This window comes from Podarcis erhardii (genome assembly GCF_964252035.2).
Source record: "Podarcis erhardii genome assembly, chromosome: 2".
NCBI lineage: Eukaryota > Metazoa > Chordata > Lepidosauria > Squamata > Lacertidae > Podarcis > Podarcis erhardii.
The window spans coordinates 123,768,395-123,792,017 of record NC_138498.1 but is presented as its reverse complement, the minus strand read 5'-3'; the positions used below and the strand labels follow the sequence as shown (position 1 = coordinate 123,792,017).

Below are 23,623 nucleotides of genomic sequence, written 5' to 3'. Positions count from 1 at the left end.
GCACATTTTCACTTCCTTTCCTTCACTTGGAATAATCAACAGGCGCGTCTATTACAGGTTCATATTATTATTATTTATCATTATCATTATTTAAATTTGTTAGTCACTTTATCTTGCCCAGGGCAAAGCAACTTATAGCTAAACATACAGTGAAAAGAGGATACCATGCATGATGGGCCTCCTGGACTCTTCAGGTCTCAATAAAGTTCACCCAAAGTCAACTTTTCCCCTCTGTGATCCATGTTAATCTATTGAGTCAACATGTTTTTCTCCTGAACTGCACCTATTCCCATAAGCTTTCAGGTGGGAGATTGCTTCCCTGAACAATTAACAAACCACACCAATCTATTCTTGACCCTTATTCTTAACCTTTCCAGAGTCGAAGAGTTCTCCTCACAGACCCTTCAAATGGTGCCTTTGGGAACAAAAACGCAAACATCCCAAACGGGGGCATTGGGTGGTTATTTACTCCACTCTTCCTGAAAGGATTTGTGTATAAAATATATTGTGTACCACAGAGTCCTTGGGGGCAAGATGTAGGCAGGCAAATGGCTGAGAGAAGACTGTGTGCCGCATGATCAGAGCATAGGAAGCTGCTTTCTATCTCAGAACTGTCAACTGACTGGCAGCAGCTCTCCAGCTAGAGGACATTCTCAGCCTTAGCTGGGACAGTTAGCAGAGATTCAACCTAGCACCTTCTGAGTTGCGAAACACATGCTGTACCACTGAGCTGTGGTTTTTCACCTTTCACTCTAAAGACAGAACTAAAGACCTTCACTCTAAAGTCAAGCAACTGCAATATCTGCCTTGCAACAGCTTAGGGTTTCTTCCAATTAGTTGGGAGGACCTGTCACAAGGAGAGTGTAGCAGCCAGACCGAGAATGATAGCGCCTCTTCTCTTGCTGCCTCTTGCAACCTACGGGATGCAGCAGAGGACAAAATGCCCACTGAATCTGAACAGGGATCAAAATTCTCCTGTGAATTTTTACAACTCAGGACATCACCTCATTGGTGGAGTAATATCTTTAAGTTTCATTACCGACGAAATTTCCTTCACCTTTTCCAGCCCACCCTTAAGTAAGGTTCACTTGTAAGTAATGAATTATTGATGTATTTTTGTTTCCTACCCACTCTCCAATTCTCTTGATATATCTTGGTCAGTCTTTTTTTTTACCTGGATTCCCTAATAAAGGGTTTTGCTTTTAAATGTGTGAGATGAAACTGACTGAAGGTAAGACAGTCTGTGCTCTTGGGGGCCTGAGCAAGAATGGTGTTGCTGTGGGGTCCTGTGATATTTATTTCATCTATTAATTAAAAGATTTTTTTGTATCTTTCAACTTCTTGAAAAGTAGCATTTCAATGCCTTTTGACTTTTAATAACAGTAAAAGATTTCAGTCAGACTTGCCCAAGTGTATTATATAAGACAGAAAAACATGTGAGGTGTGTTTGTTGCAGTAAGAAAAAAAAAAGGAAATTGATTCTCTCATTGTCTCTCACGGAGCACTGGAGCATGAAAACTGGGAAGCTGCTCACACTCAACTGGAAATAATATTCTGGAGGAGAGATTGGTCCTCTCACAGAGAAACGCGCATAAGGCAACTCTCCTTCCACAGTGGGAACAGCACCAGCTATATAAACTGCAAACTTCAAATGTCCACTCTGCTTAGGCCATTCTAATGCAGTCCGTGGAAGCAATTTGTCTCTGTGGACTTTGTCTCTGGTGTCCTACAGAACCCAACTTCACAAAGACTCTTAGCTGCTGTGAAGAGCTACGCTTCCCGTGCCTCCTTTAGAAACATGCAAACCATTATCAGAGTCCAATTTTTGTGAGCTATGCAATACAAGGAGAGGTGCTTGGAAAAAGTGGCAACTGTTAACCATGGGAACTGATGGGTTGGCCAAAGAGGTTTTCTAGAAAAGGGGCTGGTTTGTGTTCTTGTCTTCCCTCCATCCTCCTCCTTCCCAAAGATACTGTGGAAACTGATATTGGTAGACCTCTGCCCCACGTTGCCCTTCATACTAGCTTCCTTTCATATTTGTCTTGATTTACACAAAAAAAGAATGTAACAATCATTTTCATCGTGACACACTTTTTACAGTTGGATGAGTGGGAGAGTCTGGCAGATTCTTTCCTTCTTGCTTGCCACTCAAGAAATCAATCAGAACCCGAGGATCTTACCCAACATCACTCTGGGCTACAGCATCTATGATACCTATTTTGATAGAAGAACAACTTCTGATGCCCTGATAGACCTCCTCGCTGGCGGGAAAATCAACATCCCAAACTACAACTGTGGAAGGTGGAAAAAGCTGATAGCTGTTTTTGAAGGGGGTGAATCTGACATCTCCATGCACATTGCAAGCTTGTCAGGCATCTACAAGATCCCACAGGTAAGAACTGGGTTCGAATCAAACACACTTGGCAATATTTGCTGCCTCATGGAAAAGCAATTGTTGTTGTTGTTGTTGTTGTTGTTGTTTAGTTGTTTAGAGCACGCCAGGCACTCCTGTCTTCCACTGCCTCCCACAGTTTGGTCAAACTCATGCTGCTAGCTTCGAGAACACTGTCCAACCATCTTGTCCTCTGTCGTCCCCTTCTCCTTGTGCCCTCCATCTTTCCCAACATCAGGGTCTTTTCCAGGGAGTCTTCTCTTCTCGTGAGGTGGCCAAAGTATTGGAGCCTCAGCTTCACGATCTCTCCTTCCAGTGAGCACTCAGGGCTGATTTCCTTAAGAATGGATAGGTTTGATCTTCTTGCAGTCCATGGGACTCTCAAGAGTACATCTGTCAAATTCAGGTTCTCTGTCATATTGCAAAAAGTTGCTGGTAATCTGCCTTCTTTAGTATCTTTCCCCCCTAATTGTTCTGTCCATGTCAAGTGAAATTACACCATTTAAATCCCCCATTTCTGATCAGCAAATTCAAGTTAATCCGTTTCCTTTTTTAAAAAAATAGAATTCTCCCTTTTTCATTTGGGGTATAAATTCCATTTAAAAGAAGTTTTTCACCTTGTACTGCAATCTGCACTACACTCTTCCTAGATTTTTTAAGATTAATTTTGGCTCAAATTTTGGTTTTACAAAAATGACAACCCTTCTCTGTTTTGATTTGTCTGCTGTGATGAACTCTATTCCCAAATTTTTATTAATTAGGACTCTTCTATGCCTTTTTGCAATATGGGTCTCTTGTAAGCATATTACATCTGAGTTCTCTTTTACCATTATATGTTCAATTCTATTTCTTTTTATTTTATTATTCAAACCATTTACATCCCAACTGCACATTTTTAAATCTGCCCTTTGTTTCTCTTTCCTGTTTTGTTTTTCCCTAAAGTCTTGTCTTTTCTTTGTCTTGATTATCTAAAATATCTAATTCCTCCCTGTCCCCCCCCCATTGCCCTCTCTTCCACACCTCCGGTCACTCCTCATGGGTGGTATGCGTGTGCTGTCAAAATCTCTGCCATATCTTAACCAAAATTCTTGCACCTGCTTCTCAATTGTCAGTCTACGTCTTTGTTTCTTGTATGTAAAAGAGATGCCTTCATGGAACTCCCGTCTGAATTTTATGTTTATTCTGGTTAAGGCGCTTGTCAGAAATTTATATTTCAGGTGTTTTTGCAAAAGATGTGGGGGACCATTTTGTACATATACACTGGGTTTCCATCAACCTGGAGTTGCCTACCCTGGCAACACTTTTTGAGGGGGCTCTCTGAACCCTCTGCAAACTCCGGGCCAATCGGATGAACGGCACTGCACTGCTTTTCAAGTTGGCAGGAAACCGGAAGTCACATCACGCACAACTTTGAAACATTGCTTTCCTTGAAGTGAAAAGCCATATAGAATTTTTTAAATAAATAAATGGGTATTTTCTGCATGTGAAATAAATGCTCAACCACTGAGCATTGATTGATTGCAAGAGAGGTGAATCAATGGGCCATCGCTGGAGGAGGACCTACCCCTCACTGATTTACAGCAGCCAACCTGGACACTGGAGTTCTGGGTAGGGTCGGGAATTAAAAAGCAAAAGACTATATAAAAAAAACTAGTGTGGTGTAGTGGTTAAGAGCGGTAGTCTCGTAATCTGGGGAACTGGGTTCGCGTCTCTGCTCTTCCACATGCAGCTACTGGGTGACCTTGGGCCAGTCACACTTCTTTGAAGTCTCTCAGCCCCACTCAGCCCCGAAGGGAAAGAAGAATGTTAGCTGCTTTGAGACTCCTGAAGGGGAGTGAAAGGCGGGATATCAAATCCAAACTCTTCTTCTTCTTCAAATGAGAGTGAGGTTAGTGAGGTTGCACTAACTAAATTTGTCATCATCTTTTGCATAGAAGTATCCAGTCTGGGTCTTGAAAAACAAAGCATCCATTTCTTTTCATTTACTTTCCAGTTCAGTTATGGCTTTGTTCATTATGATAAAGTCCAGTCCCCATTTGTCTACCAAATGGCTCCCAAGGAAGAAATTCAATACCAAGGAGTAGTGCTACTCCTCCTGCATTTCAGGTGGACATGGGTCGGCCTCTTTGTTCCAGACAATGACAATGGAGAAAGGTTCCTGAGTACCTTAACACCTCTGATGATGGAAAAGGAAATTTGTGTTGCCTTCGCAAAAAGAGTAGTACATAGAACTTGGCTGTGGGCACCCCAAGAACCACCTGCCATGTGGAGACAAGTCAATGTCTTTGTTTACTCTGCAGACTCTCAATATGGACTTTTTATAATCATAGAGGTACAATCCCTACTGGAAAGGATACAAACTGAGGGGAAAGTCTGGATAACCACAGGTCTTCAGAACAAAATGTTGTTACTTGATAACGCCTGCTTTCAGTACGCCCATGGCTCTTTGTCCTTTGTAATGAGGACCAAAAAAAGGATGAAAAAGGACTACTATTGGCCAACGTCTTCAGCCAGTCTAAGCTATGCGAGAAAAGCATTTGATTGTTCATATCCAAAACATGCCTTATCTGTGAGGAGTTTGACAAAGTGCAGGGAGAAGGAGAATCTGGAGATGTTGCCCCAAGAAGAGAATGAAAGAATCCTGTCCCAAGACAGCTACGTGAATTACTTTAGTATCCAAACTGTGGCACAGGCCTTGAACGCTGCATATTCTTCCAGGTCAAAGAGGATGTCGATTGTGGGAGGAGGAGGCAGCTTGGACCTTCCAAGGCTAGAGCCATGGCAGGTATGTCCTTTTCCTTTTGCAACCTGCAATTTGTTGTCCCAGCTCTGGAATCAGCATGATAGGATCATGGGAAACTGTCTTGCACTGAGTCAGACCATTGGCCTCTCTAGCTTAGCACTGTCTACATTGACTGACTAGCAGTGGTTCTTCACTGTTTCTGGAAGGGTATCTGTTAGGATGTTTGGTGGGTGCTAGCAGAGATAACAGCCCGGGACTCCAGCCAGCATTACAAGATTTATTAAGTCCAAAAACTATGTACAATCCGGAGCTCTTAAAAGCATGACTTTCTCAGTCAGTATCAGATGCCGGAAGTGGCTCCTCCCTCTTCCCTTTCCAGCATATAAACTTCCTGAAGCCCCCCCTTTTCTCCTCCCCCTACGTAAAGAGCAAAGCGTCGGAAGCTGTTACCTTCTCCCTGTTTCAGTGTTTCCTGACAGCCCCTCCTCCTCTTCCCTCTCTGACGAAGTGCAGCTGCTCATTAAAGGAGGCGGCTCCCTGTACATTCCACTCTCTCTCCCCTTCTCAGCCAACAGTTCCCTGACAGTATCTTTCCTTGCTCTCCCCATCCTGGAGATGGGGTTTGAAGCTGGGACCTTTGGTGTGCAAAAAAAAAGATGCTCTGAGAATTCGGCAACCCTTCTTCACCCATCAATTTGCATTCAGAGTTAAGCATTGCAGTGATGCATTTTATCCATTTATCCATACAAATTTATAAGCCACCCTTCATCAAATCAACATGATCCCAGGGTGTTTTTCATGCAAATGCAATGAACAGAAAATACAATACAATGTTAAAATAATACAATAAGGTTTTTTTCACCTGCTGGCAGAAATGAGTGTTTTTCCGATCCAGGTTCTTAGGGGACAGGAATCCTCCTAGAGTTGAAGGTGGGACACAACAGAAATGGTCCATCATTGTACAGGAGGCCAGGTTCACAGATTCAGTGCTATATTCCTGCAGACAGAAGTACCAGCCAATCACTTGCAGACAGCAACCTACAGACAGACTTCAAAGTCAGGTCAACATAGAGCTGTAGAGCTAGTTGGACCGAAACTCTAATTCAGGAATTATCTACTTATTATCAGCCTCATACACTGCATAGCGTGGCAATTCAGAAATGTCCCCAAATCAGGGCAGTTTTGAAATTCACAATATGCAGAATCTAGATCTAATATGGATATTGGAGCTGACTTTTTACAGAATTTAATAAGCAGGCTAGGACTAGAGGGAAATACTTCAGTGAAGAAGAAGAGTTTGGATTTGATGTCCCGCTTTATCACTACCCGAAGGAGTCTCAAAGCGGCTAACATTCTCCTTTCCCTTCCTCCCCCACAACAAACACTCTGTGAGGTGAGTGGGGCTGAGATACTTCAGAGAAGTGTGACTGGCCCAAGGTCACCCAGCAGCTGCATGTGGAGGAGCGGGGAAGCGAACCCGGTTCACCAGATTACGAGTCCACCACTCTTAACCACTACACCACACTGGTGCGAGCACTATCATTTTAGGCTATTATTAATCAATATGCTTGCAAACTTTTAATAAAGCCATCTTCGTCATTCTTTACATATTTTCTAAACACTATAATCCACCTTTCCTAATATATGTATTTATGCTAACTTTGGTCATCCTCAAAATGCTGAAGCAGAATGAGGGGACCTAACAATCTAGAACGGTCACTACAAGGCCAGATGAGAGAGAGAGTGGTTCTTGTTCAGAGAAGATTAGAAAACAGAGTAAGAAGGGCTGAACATGGTTTGATGTTCTCTCGGTGCTGGAGACTCCTCTGTCATTACAGCTTCATCCATTCTTGAAAGAAGTCCAGTTCTATTCTAACACTTCAGCTGACGGACAGTACTTGGATGAGAATGGGGCACTGACCATTGACTTTGATATTGTGAATCTGGTGCTGTTTCCTAATAACTCTCATGCTAGAGTGAAAATTGGAAGAATAGAGAGACAGAAGTCCTCAAATCTGAAGTTCACCATTAACCCGGAAGCAATTGTCTGGCCCAAGCTATTTAAGAAGGTAGGAGAAATGTTATGTTATTAACTATGGCATCTGCTGTGCTCTAACATCATTTTGAATAGTACATAGAAGCACAGAATCTTAGAAACGCAGAGTTGGAAGGGACCCTAAGGATCATCTAGTCCAGCCCCCTGCAATGCAGGAATCTCAACTGAAGCATCCATGACAGATGACCATCCAAGCTGTTTAAAAACCTCCAAGGAATGAGAATCCACCACCTTGACCAGTTGATAGGTACCTAGGTCTTCTTTTTTCTCCTTTTTGAAGAGGGGGACAACATTTGCCTGCCTCCAGTTTGCAGGGACCTCACCTGTTATCCAAGAATTCTCAAAGATTATTGACAAAGACTCTGAGGTTACATCTGAAAACTCTTTTAGAACCCTTGGATGCAGCTCATCAGGCCCTGAAGATGTGAATTCATTTAAAGTAGCTACGTGGCCCCAAACCATTTCTTTTCCTATCTTGGATTTGCATCATTTATTATTATGTTATCACCAGGTTGGGTGCTGCTTTCTTTCTGAGTGAAGACAGGGGCAAAGTAGGTGTTGTGCTGGTACACCTTCTCTGTCACCCAACAGCATTTCTCCATTTTCTCCTCACAGAGGATCTGCTACTTGCTTGTTTTTCCTCTTGCTTCAAACATTGCAGAATTTTTTTTATTAAAAAGAATACCTTTAACCTCTCTTGCAAGCCTGACCTCATTCTGTGCTTTGGCTCACCTGACCTACTTCTTGCCAACATTATCACTCAAGAGGACCCTTCTGAAGACTCCTTCCGGTTCCTACAGAATATATTGAACCATCGCCCCTTACGACTGTTTTGCTTCCTGTCTAGCAGCCCTCTCATTCACCAACTTCGGACTTATTGAATCAGCTCCAGCCTTTTCCTGTATTGAAAGACTATCTCTGTGTCTGTTCGTGCCTGTTGAAGCCTCCTGAGAGCTTTGACTGTGTTTCAGCCTGATCTCAGTTGTTCCCTTGGCAACAGGTATTCCAAGGGGCGGGGGAGTTGGAGCTGTCCATTGTTCAGCCTGCGTCAATTCTAAACCTCTCTGTTCTGCAGCTGGCTGTAAAGTTCCACTAGGAGCTGGCTCATTCCTGACAGATATTGGGGTAGTTGAAGCTTCCCATGACTACTATATCCTTTTTGAATGTTTGGTCATCTGCTCTAGAAAGGCATCATCTAATTCTCCAGTCTAGCTTGGAAGTCTAAATCAGACTCCGACAGTAAGGTCATGGTTAGTTCCCTGTCCTATGATCTGTGTCCAAAGGCAGAAATATTACTAATACTTTCTCCTTAGTGCTCAGTCTTCTGTTTATACCTAGGCTGTGCCTCGCTCAAGATGCACAGAAAGCTGTCTCCCGGGATATGCCAAGAAGATTCAGGAAGGAAAACCAGTGTGCTGCTATGATTGTGTTCCTTGCTCAGAAGGGACAATCTCCACCCAGGAAGGTAGGAGAGGATCTCAGAGGAAAGGGCCTTCGATGGGAGGATGGGGCAAATGTTTGAGCCAACCCAAACATGATGCTACCAATGACACCCCATAAATGAAATGACATTCCAAGAGAGGTTTCACCTGTTGCCAGCCTGCAATGTCTCCCCAGAAGCAGAAAAAATTATTTGCCCACCAGCTCGCACATGTAGAATTAATCTGGATTTTAAAAAAAGAAAAAAATCACCTCCAGTGTTGCCGGGAGCCATGTCAGTGAATCTGGTCCTGGGAGCTATTTTGATGGGTGAGGGACAAGTGCACAAGACAGTCAGAGTGTGTTGGGTTCACCAAATGTGTGACCTCAGGAGGCTTATTGGTCTGCCATAGAGTCAGTCGGGACTACTGCCAGTGAGAGGACCTCTCAGAGATCTCCAGCAGTTCAGGAATGGTGATGGTGATGAAAAATTATACTAGCTCAAGTTCCTTGGAGGAATAAGATCCAAATGTAATGTGTGATTTTTTATAATAAAATATATAATATAATAAAATGAAGTTGGGCTTAACATGGAACATGACAAGAGGTTGCATTTATACTGAGTCAACCCGTTAATCCCTTTAACCGGTCTTCATGCTGGATCTTCATTTCCCAGGCCAAAATTAGCAGCTGGGTGCTGCTGCCAATTTGTCAATCACCTGATGCAATAGCGATGTCAGCTGCATTCATGCTTTAAAGCCCTGAGTGTCAGCAATTCAAAGCACAGTGAGAGGCTTTCTGAAAATTATTTACAAGCACCTCCAAACTGTTCCATAATCCTCTGGTGTTTATGGGTCCAAAAAGTAGCACATTGGCATTTGCGAGAGACTTTCCAACAGCCCCACAGTGTTACTTGAACATGTGATTTTTCAAGGTTTCAATAACTACCTTGGGAAAGAGAAGTCCTTTCCAATGGATGGAAACCACTTCCGCCTACTTAACCAATACATGCTCACAATACATCACCTGGTGGGTGGATTGCAATGCACCTTGCTTACACTTCTAATTGATCCCTTGAAACCTCACCCATCTGACAACTTACAAAAATAGCATCACCCAATGAGGAGACATGCTGGGCCATGTTTGACCATGTTCTGATTCCCTGCTCTGAAACATCTGATGTAGAAAGTTTTTCTAGCCATGCTGCACAAGATGATTTTGTGGGAATGAGTCACTGGATTAAGACTTTTCTAGCCGTGAACATTTGCCTCTCTTCTTCCCAACGAAACAGTGTTCTTTCGTGATCTCTCCCATCTGCCTACTTTTTCTCCACAACTGAAACAACATTCAAACCATTGTAGGTGTGTGACTGATATTAGGAATGATGTTAGGGTACTGTCGTGTGTTTTTCTCTACGCAGATGCTAAGGAATGCAAAAATTGTCCAGAAGATCAGCATCCAAACAAGGACCAAGATCAATGTGTCCCCAAAGTAATCACCTTCCTGTCCTATGAAGAATCTTTAGGCAGCCTCCTGGCTTCCTTTGCCCTCTTCTTATCCTTAACCACAGGCATTGGGTTAGGAATCTTCATTAAATACAAAGAAACTCCAATAGTCAAAGCCAATAACAGGGATATCTCCTACATCCTCCTTATCTCTCTCCTGCTCTCCTTTCTGTCCTCCTTCCTCTTCATCGGCCAGCCAACAAAAATGACCTGCCTTCTCCGACAAACAGCCTTTAGCACAATCTACTCAGTTGCTGTCTCTTCTGTTCTGGCAAAAACCATCACTGTGGTGCTGGCCTTCCTGGCCACCAAGCCAGGGAGCAGGGTGAAGAGATGGCTAGGGAAGATTTTGGCCAACTCCATTGTCATTTCCTGTTCCAGTGTACAAGTTCTCATCTGCACGATCTGGCTGGGGACATCTCCTCCTTTCCCTGACTCTGACAAGCACTCCCAACCTGGGGAGGTCATCCTGAAATGCAACGAAGGGTCTGTGGCCATGTTCTATGGTGCCCTTGGCTACATGGGCTTCCTGGCTGCCATCTGCTTCACAGTGGCTTTCCTAGCCCGAAAGCTGCCTGGAAACTTCAATGAAGCCAAGCTGATCACCTTCAGCATGTTGGTCTTCTGCAGTGTTTGGGTGTGCTTTGTGCCCACCTACCTGAGCACCAAGGGGAAGTACATGGTAGCCGTGCAGGTCTTCTCTATCTTGGCCTCCAGTGCTGGGCTTCTGGGATGTATTTTCATTCCAAAGTGCTACATTATTATACTGAGGCCAGATCTGAACATGAAGGAGCACCTGACAAGAAAAAACTAAGCATGGCATTTTACTTTTAGCTCTAGGGATGTTGTGGAATCATAGAACTGTAGACATGTTATTATCCAGAAGGTTCCAGTGTGTGCCAAAAATATTGGGTGTCTGTATAAATATTCAAGCACTTTCCAAATAAGGCTGGAGAAGGTGATTCTTAGCCTGAGATCTTGGGGAGCCCCTACTTGTCACTGTAGATGAAGATTTGGATTTGGATTTGGATTTGATATCCCGCTTTATCACTACCTGAAGGAGTCTCAAAGCGGCTAACATTCTCCTTTCCCTTCCTCCCCCACAACAAACACTCTGTGGGGTGAGTGGGGCTGAGAGACTTCAGAGAAGTGTGACTGGCCCAAGGTCACCCAGCAGCTGCAAGTGGAGGAGCGGGGAATCGAACCCGGTTCACCAGATTACAAGTCTACCACTCTTAACCACTACACCACACTGGCTCTTGATGAAGGTGGTGCAATGAAGGTGTACTCTCACTCAGCAGAAGGGACAGTTATGAGCTTATAAATGCTCAGCAGTAATTATTTATTTGGTAAAGTGTTTCCTTCCTACCACCTCACAAAACGTTAGGCCACTTTACATTCTTAAGAGTTGAGTAACACCTGGAGGGAGTCAGGTTGAGGAAGCTAATAGCATATGGCTTTGAGTAATAATTTGTAGATGCTAGAAGTGTTTGTATGACCTGAACTGTGTTCACTTGACAAAATAAGTTTGTTTGTAGCTTATGCTGTTTCTAGGTTGCATATCATCTTGTCACGAATGTGTAGTATGAAAGTTAGGCCCAAAAGAAAATGGAGAATTCGTAATGCATGATATACTGGCAAGTGAAGCGAGAAACTAGTTTTATTAAAGAAGAATGTATTGAAGCAGGACCCTAGAGGATTATTATCCTTAGGCTTTTCATATAATCAGTTATTCACATAATCAGTTATCAATATATTCACGTATGCTCACACATAACCAGAGCTTTACAAAACAAAATAAAAAAATTCCTTCCAGTAGCACCTTAAAGACCAACTGAGTTAGTTCTAGGTATGAGCTTTCGTGTGCATGCACACTTCTTCAGATACACTGAAACAGAAGTTTCCAGACCCTTCTATATAGTGAGAAGGTGGGGAGGGGTATTACTCAGAAGGGTGGTGGGAATGGGTGATTGGCAGATAGCTGCGATGAGCCTGTTGACGACTCTTAACGACTGCAATAGGTCTAACAGGAAAAAGCAAGGGGTGAGAAGGTGAAAATGGTTTACCTAGTCTAACAGCAAACTGCTCGAACTTTGCCCCAGTGCTTTCTTGCTCCCTAGGAAAGGGGAAGCGATAAATCAGAAGATGCTGGTACATCTCTCCCCCTCTTGTCCAGAATAATTCTGTACATGAAACAGGAAGGACTGACCACAATGTCCTTACATGCACAGATGCTGCAGGGGAGTTACCGTTAGGAGTTCCTCCTAGCTTAAGTTTCTATTCTCATTTCAATCAAACTGGGGAAAAGGTCAGACTGTTTGTACAGACAAAGAAAGCAGAAGTTGGGAGTAGCACTCGGTACATGGTCAGGAGCCGGGCAGAATGCGCTCATTGGTTATTTTTGCTGGCGTTCGTGATTGTCTCATGATTGTCTCATGATCTGTGATGCTGCACTCAGGTATTTAACCCCAGAACTTCGATGCTCTGGGTCCCAGTCTTTTGGAAAGGATTCCAACTGGGTCCATTATTGCTCAGCAATAAAACCTCACCTTCTTTTTCTCCAATTGCTGTGTCTGTCAATCCTTTGTCTCCATTTAAGTGGGTACCATTGCTCAAATATTTGCAACAGTATGACTGTGGTGTTGTTTACTGAAAGCAAAAAGCCCCGGACAAAACAGAGCGGAACTGGCAATGGGCCATGGACATGAGATAAAGGTCCGGAACATACTGTCTGTTGTACATACTGTACGACTGCGAAGAGGGTTTTTTTTTATGATGGTCCAGGAGGAGAGCAGGAGGAGAGAGGTGGAGATAGCCCTTCTGCAGACACCCATGGATGGCAATGGGAAAGAAGACTATAAAAAGGACCCTTTTGCATGCCCTCAGTGCTGCTGAGATTAGTACTACAACTCAACACACACAGCTCTTGCGTGAGGCTTGATCAACCCACGTGGAGGGCCCTTGTGAGTATGTTGGTTTGCAAGCCCCCTCCATAGAGGCTGGCCCCTCTCACTGTCCTCGGAGCTTGCATACCGGTAACCTCCTCTGGCTGATATCCAGACAGACCAGGGAGATTTTGATAGGCGACATTTTCCCAAGCATGGGCAAAATGCACAACCCCTCCCTCCTGCTTCCGCAGGGGAAAGAAAATAAGTCAGAAATATATTTACATGATGTTTATTTCTGACATTACAGCACTAGAGAAAAACACGTCCTTTCAGGTCAGTTCTTCCAGCAAGTCTAGCAAACTTCCTGAACATGCGCACTCGGAAGGTTTTAAGTTACACTCTTCACAAAGACTTATCCAGCCTGTGAACGTCCTGGGAAATTCTTTCCCGGAGATAAGCAATCATGTTGTGTCAACAATCTGGCTGTCTGCAGCGGTGATGTTTCCATATACTGACAGAGTATGGATGAATGAATGTGTGTGAGAGTGTTTGATCCTCTTGGCACCAATGTAATAATGTATACTTGACTATATGAAATAAATGTTACATGAAAGGTGTGCAAACCCAGATCCGGTCTCCAACGTGTCTTGTTGAAAGTCCTATAGCATACAGGATATAACTTGTCTCTCTGGATTGCAAAAGAACAAAGTTACCACAGTTTGGTGACAATCTCAGTGATCAGAGTAATTCACAATCAACAAGCAGGTTGATACAGATTGGGCACTTCATTGATCTTACAAAAGGATGATTACAGTTAGGATTATTTATTGCTGGTTATTTTGGGACCACACAGCCTCTACATTTTCAGCTGTCAATGATTTGAACCCCTACTATATCTTAACGCACATGTTTACTTGTTTTAAAAGTCCTGTGTGTTTTTTCTTTTTCTCTATTAATCTATATCTGTTCCTTGGTAGTATCCCACCAAAACATCTACAGTAATATATTCCGGAATCTATGCTAACCAATGAGAATGTTGAACAGTTTGACATCACAAAGGGTACTTGGCAAAGGCAATATGAAAGCATATAAACAGGTGTTTTTAGACCAAGAGGTTTTATCCTTGTCGGAAGCAGTTGTTTTGAGGGAGAAGCCGTGTTTGAGGGAGTAACCGTGTCTTGTGCCAAGGCGAAGCATTGGGACAGACATAATGTTGAGCTCCTTTGCGCTAGAGGTTTGGGTATTTCATTTTGTGTGGCTTGATTTTTAGTTTTGAATGTTCACTCGCCCCCATGTTCTACTATCTTTTTTCAGTAGAAGGTTGCAAAATAAACCAATGGGTTTTATTAGCATCATAGAATTGTAGCTTCATGTTAGTAGTTTGCAGAATCAGCGTTCAGATATGTAGAAGTTAGCATGTGCTTTTATCTATCTTTAGCTTCATTGTTTATTTTACAATATTTTGAATATTTAAAATAGCTGTTTTCAACATTGTCTTTTATTAATTTTTTATTATTTTTGTTGCTTTTTATAAACCACTGGGAGGGTCTGTTTACACTAAAGTGTTATATAAATTTGCCCTGATCTAGCATCAGTAAAGACCAGCCAATCCTTGAACCATGTATTGAGTAAACTTTCTTCTTCTTCTTCTTCTTCTTCTTCTTCTTCTTCTTCTTCTTCTTCTTCTTCTTCTTCTTCTTCTTCTTCTATGCAGCTGCTCCCATAAAGGTTTCAGAGGAGATATTTATTCCCCTTACATTTATCAGAACCACAGTGATTTATTCTTATTCTCTGCAGAGTCCAAGAGATAGTTCCACACCCCTTCACATATTGCCTTGGGGAACAATAATGTCAACATCACAATTAAGGGCAGCAGGAGGTTGTTTATTCAACTATGCTTGAAAAGCCTGATGTATAAAATACCTTGGGGCCAAGATATAGAACATTTGAAGGAGAAAGTATAAAACCTAATCAGAATATAGGAAGCTGCCCTGTAGCTCAGGACCATCTAGTGACTGGCAGCATCTCTCCAGGTAGAGGACATCCTCAGCCCTACCTGTTATCAGGTAGCAGAGACTGAACCTGACACCTTCTGGGTGGGAAAAAGATGCTCCATCACTGAGCTATGGCCCTTCCCTTCAATCCTAATTTGGGCAGAGCTGAACACCCCTTGTATTTGTCAAGTCGCTAAAGCCTCTGTCTTGCAAATATTTGGGGTCTCTTCTAATCAGCGGCTTGTGTTTGGGGGGAACAGTCACAAGGAAAGAGTAGCAGGCAGACCCAAAATGATGATGATGATTATACCGCTGCTTGTTTTGTTGCCTCTAGCAACGCATGGGATGCAGCAGAGGGCAAAATGTCCACTGAATCTTATCAAGGATAGAAATTTGGCTGTGAATTATTACCAGGAAGGAGACCACCTCGTTAGTGGAATTATATCTTCAAGATTAATTGGAAGTCAACCTCCCTTCAGCTTTTCAAGCACCCCAGTAAGCGATTTTCAGAAGTAAGTAATGGTGTATTGCCATATTCCTTCTTCCTAAACTACTCTTGACTTCTCTTGCCATACTGATAAATCACTATATTTGTTGTTTGAAGATTAAGGGAGCACCTCACCCACAGGAATCAAATACAGCTGGAAAATCTGAGTAGGAGTATTGCAGGCATCCGTCTGTCTATTTTTCCTGACAGTCTAAACAATAATGCCATTGGATGGAGACCTGTTATTTGTTCCATTTGTTTATTAAAGGTTTTCTGTATGTTACTTGGTGAAAAGCAGTGTTTCAATGTGCTTTACACTATAATTTAAATATTTTTTTTTAAAAAATAAGTCATGCTCCCTAAAGTAAACTTGTTTTCTATTAGCTAAAAAAGGTGTGAAGTGTGTTTATGTTGCGGGTTTTCTGTAGTTCTCTCATTGTCTCTCATGAAACATTGTGGAAGCTTGAATGCTCAGGCCACGTCGCTTTGCATGAATAATGGGAAGCTTCGTACTCTCAATCTGCAATAATCTTCTAGATGTTTATCCACAGAATTAGTGTTCTAGGTTTGACTCACTACCAGTTTTTGTGAGATATATAATTCCTAGAGTGATTTTTTTGATACACTGACAGCTGGTAGCCACAGAACTGGTCAGATGGCTAAGGAGGGTTACCAGGGCATGGGCCTCCATCCTCCTCCTTTGCAAAGATACTACAGAGGCTATTACTGCTACAGTAATAGCATCCCCACATCTGCCCCACATTGCCCTACGTACTGGTCTTCTTTCAAGTTTGTCTTGATTTATTTATACAAACAACTTTGTGACTCATTTTCACTGAATGGTGGGTGACTATGTGATACACCTTTTTGTAGTTTGATGAATGGGAGGAACTGGCACGTTATTTCCTTCTCACTTACTGTTCAGGAGATCAATCGTAACCCCAGGCTCTTACCCAACATCACCCTGGGCTACAGCATCTATGATACCTATTTTGATGGAAGAATAACTACTGATGCCTTGACAGACCTCTTTGCAGGTGGGAAAATCAACATTCCAAACTACAGCTGCGGAAGACGGGGAAACCTTCTAGCTATTATTGAAGGGGGTGAAACTGACATCTCCATGCACACTGCAAGCATGTCGGGCATCTACAAGATACCACAGGTAAGAACTGGGTTCAAGTCAAACATACCCAGCAACATTTGCCATTTCATAAGAAAAGCAAGGTATGCTTAGCTTAGTGCAATTTATTTTATTGCTCCCTGCCGCCCAACAAGTTGCAAGCCTCTGTAGCACACTGATACATAAAATTTGCCCTGCCGGAAATTGGCGCTTTCAAGTGCTGTTATTGAGCTTGGCACGGGAAAGGTTTCCTCCGCTGTTCCATGAGGCTGCTACCTCTTCTTACAGCTCCAGGAACTGTTAAATAAAATTGTTTAATGTACATCGAAATGGGAACTAAATTTATAGTGTGACTATTGTATGCCATGTGGCATGGTTGGAAATTTCGACTGAAGCTGAAGAAGAGCTTGCTAGGTTAATCATTAATGGTGTTGCATCATGAAACTGTACGTCTACTGGTTCAGTCACATGAAAAAGATAGTATTAGAGGTCTATGCCTATGTAAATCTGGGAGACATCCATGTTTGGGTGTGTGCCCTTTGTTTGAAGCTACTGAAGAGAATGGATGTGTGAATCTGTCTCCAGCAAACAACCTCTGGCTAATGGAGACTGAAATGGCATGACACCAGTAATGAGCTGCATGGCACCACAACTGGCACCCAGCAACTAGGTGAATGGAATTTCTCTAAGAGGGGTGTTGAATGTGGAGTACCTCAAGACTGATATGATTTAGGAGTGAAGAGGGAGATGGCCAAGTTTTCTGATCATACTGAATTGTTCTAGATTGTTAAACCAAAAACAGATTGTGAAGAGCTCCAAAGAACTTCTCCAAATAAAAAGGCACATGCAATTCATTGTAAACAAGTGTGAATTTATGCACACTGAGGGGGAAAACAACCTTAATTTCACATGTTTGCTTCTGGGTTCTGAACTGGCATTGACTGAACAGAAATGAGACCATGGGGTCTTGGTAGATAGATCAATGAAGCTGTTGCCTCAATGCACAGCAGTTATGTAAAAGCAAATTCCATGCTGAGTAGACCATCAGGAAAGGAATTAAAAATAAAACTGTCAATCTCATAATATAGTTATACAGACCTATGGGGCCACTGCCTTTGGAAGATTGTGTACATTGGATTTTTACACATCTCAAACAGTGTACAGGTTAAACTTTATTCACTTTAGCCAATGGCAATGGCAACATAAAACAAGCACTATATCGAAATAAAAAGACAACAATGGGTAAAAAGGGCAATCAAATGACCAAAACAATGTATTATAGAATTGGAAAAAGTTCAGAAAAAGGTACTGGAGATGCAGTAATCATATTCAAAAGGGACCATTGGAAAACCGTGCTAAAGCTCCTGTCCATGCTGATAACACACAACTCTAATTTTTCATAAGATTTTAATCTAGGGGAGCTGTGAAACCCCTCTGGGTGTCGTGATAGACTGACCTCCCAGACCTACTGAAAGCTTTATTGTTTTGCAGGACATATTTTAATGGAAGTTTGATTTTAGACTTTTGCATTCATAATTTTGTTCTATTGTATTTCTCTAAACTGCTTAGAGACAATTGCCATTAGGTGTTAAATAAATTGCATATATATGAAATTTCAAAAAAACATTGTGGCTTATGCTAATTAAGTGTTTCATCATATTTAATTTAATTTAATTTAATTCACACAGAGGTATCCAATCTTTGTCCTGAGAAACAAAACACCGGTTTCTTTTCTTTAACAGCTCAGTTATGGCTTTGTTCTTCATGATAAAGTCCAGTCCCCTTTTATCTACCAGATGGTCTCAAAGGAAGAAACTCAGTACCTGGGAATTATCCAACTCCTCCTGCATTTCAGGTGGACGTGGGTTGGTCTCTTTGCTCCAGACAATGACAATGGAGAAAGGTTCCTGAGTATCTTGACATCCCTGATGATCAAAAGGGAAATTTGTGTTGCCTTCACAAAAACAGTAGTACTACAAACCTGGCTGTGGTTACCCCATGAAACCCCTGCCATGTGGAGGCAAGTCAATGTCTTTGTTTACTGTACAGACTCTCAATATGGACTTTTTATAATCATGGAGGTACAAACCTTGCTTGAAAGGATAGAAACTGGGGGGAAAGTCTGGATAATCACCGCTCTTGAGAACACAGTCTTGTTCTATGAGACGGAATCCTTCCGGTATGCCCATGGTTCTTTGTCCTTTGTAATGAAGACCAAAACAAGGACAAAAAAGGACGACTCCGAACCAATATTCCCTTCTTTTTTGGCTCTTTGGCAAGAAGAATTTGAATGTTCATATTCCAAACATGCCTTGTCTGTGAGAGGTTGGAGAAGATGCAGGGAGACGGAAAATGTGATGATCCAGCAGGAATTTATTGAACAGGTTCATTCCCAAGATAGCTATGTTCATTACTTCAGTATCCTAGCCATTGCTCAGGCCTTGAATGCAGCATATTCATCCAGATCAAAGCGGATGTCACTGATGGGAGGAGGAGACCTGTTGGGACTTCAAAAGATTCAGCCATGGCAGGTATGTCCTTTCCCTTTTGCAAACTACTGTTCATTGTCCCAGCTCTGGAATCACCATATTAGGAACATAGGAAGCTGCCTTAAAATGAGTCAGACCATTGGTCTCACAAGTAGCATTGTCTATATCGGTCTCACAAGTAGCATTGTCTATATTGAATGACTGACAGGGAAAGTGAATTATCCCAAATGCTTTCATGTTCTCTGAGTGCTGGAGTTTCCTCTGTCGTTGTAGCTTCATCCATTCTTGAAAGAAGTGCATCTCTATTCTAATACTTCACCTGACGGACAGTACTTGGATGAGAATGGGGCATTGGCCATTGACTTCGATATTGTGAATTGGGTGCTGTTTCCTAATACCTCTCATGGTAGAGTGAAGATTGGGGAAGTAGAGAAACAGGCATCCTCAGAGGTAAAGCTGAACATCAACCAAGAAGCAATTGTCTGGCCCCTGGCCTTTAACAAGGTATGGAGAAATGATATGTCATTTTATGACTTGTGACATCTGCTAGGCTCTAATAGCTTGTTGAATAGCACATATGAGACTTTGACTGTGATTTTACTGATACAGTGGTACATTGGTTTATGAACTTAATCCATTCTGATAGTCCGTTCTTAAACCAAAACTGTTCTTAAACCAAGGCGCGCTTTCCCTAATGAGGCCTTCCGCCGCTGGTGCTATTCCACTGTTCAAATTCATCCTTAGACCGAAGTAAAGCTATGAAACCAGTTTTGTGGAGTTCATACACCAAATAGTTCATAAACAGGACTGTTCTTAAACCGAGGTGCCACTGTACTTCCCTCAAGCGAAGTCATTGAGATGAATGGAACAGCCTCTTGAGCAAGCATGTATAAGATTTCACAGTGAATAGGAGACTTTCCAAAGCACAGTAAAATAGCTTTCCCAAATGTAAGGTCTTTCCAATCTGTTCAGAATATCCAGAGGACAACATGTATTTTCTGTAGGGACTGTCACAGTGACCAATGCCAACCAACACTGGCACACTTAGGGATCTGCAGAGTTTGTGCATTTCGCGTGACAGACCTCAGCAACTCAGCATTTTGGCTAATCTACTTTATTTACATATAAACACACACGGAGCACTGCAACATGGCTCCCTCTCTCTCTAGCATCAGACAGCAAAGAGAAAAAGAACAAAGGACAATAGTCCCATTTCACGGAACACAGTAACACAAAAATCCTGTCTTCGTCACTTCCCACACTGTCGTGTCAAAACATATACCATCATGTGATAGACAACAATCCTATGACTGAAATCAAGTAGCAGGAATTCTAACAGGGACACCCTGCACCCACCCACAAATATTAATAAGAGCTGGCAATTATTAATCACCTGCCAAAATAGGGCCTGGGGTCACTTATGGCCATTGGAAGCAAATATATGTTTTCCACAATCTTGCCAAAACACTGTGATCTGTTTCCAAAAGCACAAATGCTCCTAATCGTTTCTCATTGGTTCTCCTTCCTCAATTTCTGCCTAGACCATGCCTCGTTCAAGATGCTCACAGAGCTGTCACCCTGGATATGTCAAGAAGATTCAGGAAGGGAAGCCCCAGTGCTGCTATGATTGCACTCCCTGCTCAGAAGGGACCATCTCCACTCAGGAAGGTAGGCCAAGACCTCAGGAAAAAACGTCTTACCTGGGAGGATGGGGCAAAGGTTTGAGCCAGCCTAAGCATGATGTTTGTAATGGCATCCCATGAGTGGAATGCCTCTCGGGTTTTTGGAGGGTCAAAGAGCAGCACTAGGAGGGATAAAGCCTTTCCTCCTCCCAGGAAGGGAAGGGGTTGTGATCGGGAGACGATTCCTGCGTCATGCAGGGGGCGCTCTGCCCTCTGCTTCAACTCCAGGGCTGGCGTGCCACGCCCCTCCCCGGTTGGGCACCCAATAGGGAAGCTCGACGGGGGCGTGGCTTGCTGCTCAAATGCAGCCCCGCCAGCCATCCCCACCATTGCACACACATTTTCTTCGAGTCACCCACCCTCCACTCCCTTTAGATTAGCTGTCCCTGAGAATTTGCTATGGACCCCTGGTTGGTCGCCCTGTTTAACCAGGGGGGCTGGTGGGAGTTTTTTCCAATTGGCTAAATTGGCCCGGCCTCTTGGTTTTTTTCGCCTACCTCGTAGCAACCGTCACAACTTTCGTAGTATTTGGCGGTTGGGCATTGGAATGTGTTGTTGGTGTTTCGGGGGGCAAGGTGTGGCCATCGCCTTCCCCGGCATTTTGGGTATTCTGCTAAAGGAATCCGGCGGTCGTGGATCCTGTCCGATGCCCGTGTGGCGGGGGGCCATGGCACGACCCTCGGTGACATCAGAAAGAGAGCCTATAGTTGGATTAGCATCAACAGGCTTCCCCTACTGATGGTTAACCCCTCCTCAGACTCACCCCTCTACGAGTGGGTGGAGTCTAATGTTCCGTGGTCCAGTGCCTAAGCCAATACCTTCTCACATGCTGTAATCAATAAAGTTGTGGCCTTTACCTTACCCATTAATCTTACATTCTGTGTCCACGTGTCTTTATTCCCCAAGCGGGGATCGGGTCCTCGAATCACAAGCAGTTTTAACGGGGGGAAAGCATGTCCACCTCTTTGACCAATGCACACATGCACAGGTTGTCAGCTGATGGTCAGTGAAAGTCTACATTCCTTAAGCTCACAATCATGCCTTTGAGGCCCTACCCATCACACAACTCAAAAAGTGGCATCACCAAATAGGGTGACCTGCTGAGCTAAGTTTAATCCAGTCCAGAGGTTCCCAGCACCAGTTTACACTTAATAGAAGCACTTCTGAAGTATTTCACAGGCCAAGCTTTTCTAGCCATGCTCCACATGATCTATTTTGGTGGATGAGACCATGGATCAAGATGTTTTTGCCAGTGAACTTTTGCTTCTCCCTTTCCCAACAAAACTGTGTTCTTTTTTTTATCTCTCCCATATGCCTACCTTCCCCATATGCCTAGCTTGGTTTATAACTGATGTTAGGATACTGAAGTCTCTTTTTCTCTCTGCAGATACTGACAAATGCACCAAATGTTCAAATGATCAGCATCCAAACAAAGACAAAAATCAATGTGTACCCAAAACAATCACCTTCCTGTCCTATGAAGAACCTTTGGGGATCATCCTAGCTTCCTTTGCCACCCTCATATCCTTAACCACAGTTTTTGTGTTACAAATCTTCATTAAATACAAGGAAACTCCCATAGTCAAAGCCAACAATAGGGATCTCTCCTACACCCTCCTCACCTCCCTCCTTCTCTCATTTTTGTCCTCCTTCCTCTTCATTGGCCAGCCAAGAAAAGGGACCTGCCTTTTGCGTCAAACAGCCTTCAGCACCATCTTCTCAGTTGCTGTCTCTTCCGTCTTGGCAAAAACCATCACTGTGGTGCTGGCCTTCCTGGCCACTAAGCCAGGGAGCAGGGTGAGGAGATGGCTGGGGAAGAGTTTGGCCAACTCCATTGTCATTTCCTGTTCCAGTGTACAAGTTCTCATCTGCACGATCTGGCTGGGGACATCTCCTCCTTTCCCTGACTCTGACAAGCACTCCCAACCTGGGGAGGTCATCCTGAAATGCAACGAAGGGTCTGTGGCCATGTTCTATGGTGCCCTTGGCTACATGGGCTTCCTGGCTGCCATCTGCTTCACGGTGGCTTTCCTAGCCCGAAAGCTGCCTGGAAACTTCAATGAAGCCAAGCTGATCACCTTCAGCATGCTGGTCTTCTGCAGTGTTTGGGTGTCCTTTGTTCCCACCTACCTGAGCACCAAGGGGAAATTCATGGTAGCAGTGCAGGTTTTCTCCATCTTGGCTTCCAGTGCTGGGCTTCTAGGATGCATCTTCATTCCCAAATGCTACATTATTATACTGAGGCCTGATCTGAACATGAGAAAGACCAGAAACAGCTAAATATGATATTTGATTGTTAGCTCTAGGGATATCATGGAACTGTAGAGTTAGAATCCACACCAGAATATTGACTGCATTGTGCAGCTGGCCATGTATATAGTGAGGCAAGGATCCAATTGTGTGCTTATCATGGTTCCCTTAGCCTCACATGTGATGGAAAGCAGGTAAACATCTACTGGTGGATCTCTGGATGATATTCAGAAGACCTCTAAGAGGTTCTGATAGCTGGTTCTTCAACAACAGCAACTGTGGAGGCCTCTTCTCTCTTGAGTTAAGCTGTTCATTACTCTTAGCTGAATTGCACACGCTGCTTAAGAAGTTGCAAACTGAATTGCTAAAGTACTAAATAAACTTAGCTAAATTGGAATAAAGTCTTATTCCAGTTTATGGGCTTCTATTTGGGGCAGGTCGTTGCCCATTTTGAGAACGGGATACTGGACTTTATAGGCCTTAGGCCTGATCCAGCTTCAGGGCTCTTCTGGTGTCCATCATACACCACTTTCTTCCTCTTTGAACCATGTCAGTTTCTTGAGTCAACATGTTTTTCTCCTGTTCTCCACCTGCT

At 43.2% G+C, this 23,623-nt stretch overlaps 3 protein-coding genes across 3 annotated transcripts in view; all 3 read left to right on the top strand.

The window, feature by feature from the left end:
* LOC309336722 (uncharacterized protein) overlaps window positions 1-23,623 on the top strand; it is a 182,900-nt gene that overhangs the window by 83,804 nt on the left and 75,473 nt on the right. The window lies entirely within an intron of this gene.
* LOC309336351 (vomeronasal type-2 receptor 26-like) lies at window positions 3,178-5,342 on the top strand (the record flags this gene model as incomplete). The annotated part of the gene is made up of 2 exons (XM_081851973.1): window positions 3,178-3,188; window positions 4,223-5,342. The coding sequence occupies 2 exons, from the start codon at window positions 3,178-3,180 to the stop codon at window positions 5,313-5,315; spliced, it is 1,104 nt and encodes a 367-aa protein (XP_081708099.1). The 3' UTR covers window positions 5,316-5,342.
* Window positions 6,936-23,306, top strand: LOC309336603 (vomeronasal type-2 receptor 26-like). The gene is made up of 8 exons (XM_081852615.1): window positions 6,936-7,204; window positions 8,530-8,656; window positions 15,332-15,509; window positions 16,358-16,649; window positions 18,350-19,138; window positions 19,370-19,600; window positions 20,638-20,764; window positions 22,166-23,306. Exons 3-8 carry the CDS (start codon window positions 15,343-15,345, stop codon window positions 23,056-23,058), a joined length of 2,499 nt encoding a protein of 832 aa, XP_081708741.1. The 5' UTR covers window positions 6,936-7,204; window positions 8,530-8,656; window positions 15,332-15,342; the 3' UTR covers window positions 23,059-23,306.

What these genes read in the sequence shown, in the direction of transcription:
- LOC309336603 (XM_081852615.1), top strand. Translation starts at nt 15,343, where the DNA reads ATGCAGCAGAGGGCAAAATGTCCACTGAATCTTATCAAGGATAGAAAT. An exon ending in AAAAGATTCAGCCATGGCAG is followed by an intron (nt 19,139 to 19,369) that starts GTATGTCCTTTC and finishes CTGTCGTTGTAG; the next exon opens with CTTCATCCATTCTTGAAAGA. An exon ending in GGCCCCTGGCCTTTAACAAG is followed by an intron (nt 19,601 to 20,637) that starts GTATGGAGAAAT and finishes ATTTCTGCCTAG; the next exon opens with ACCATGCCTCGTTCAAGATG.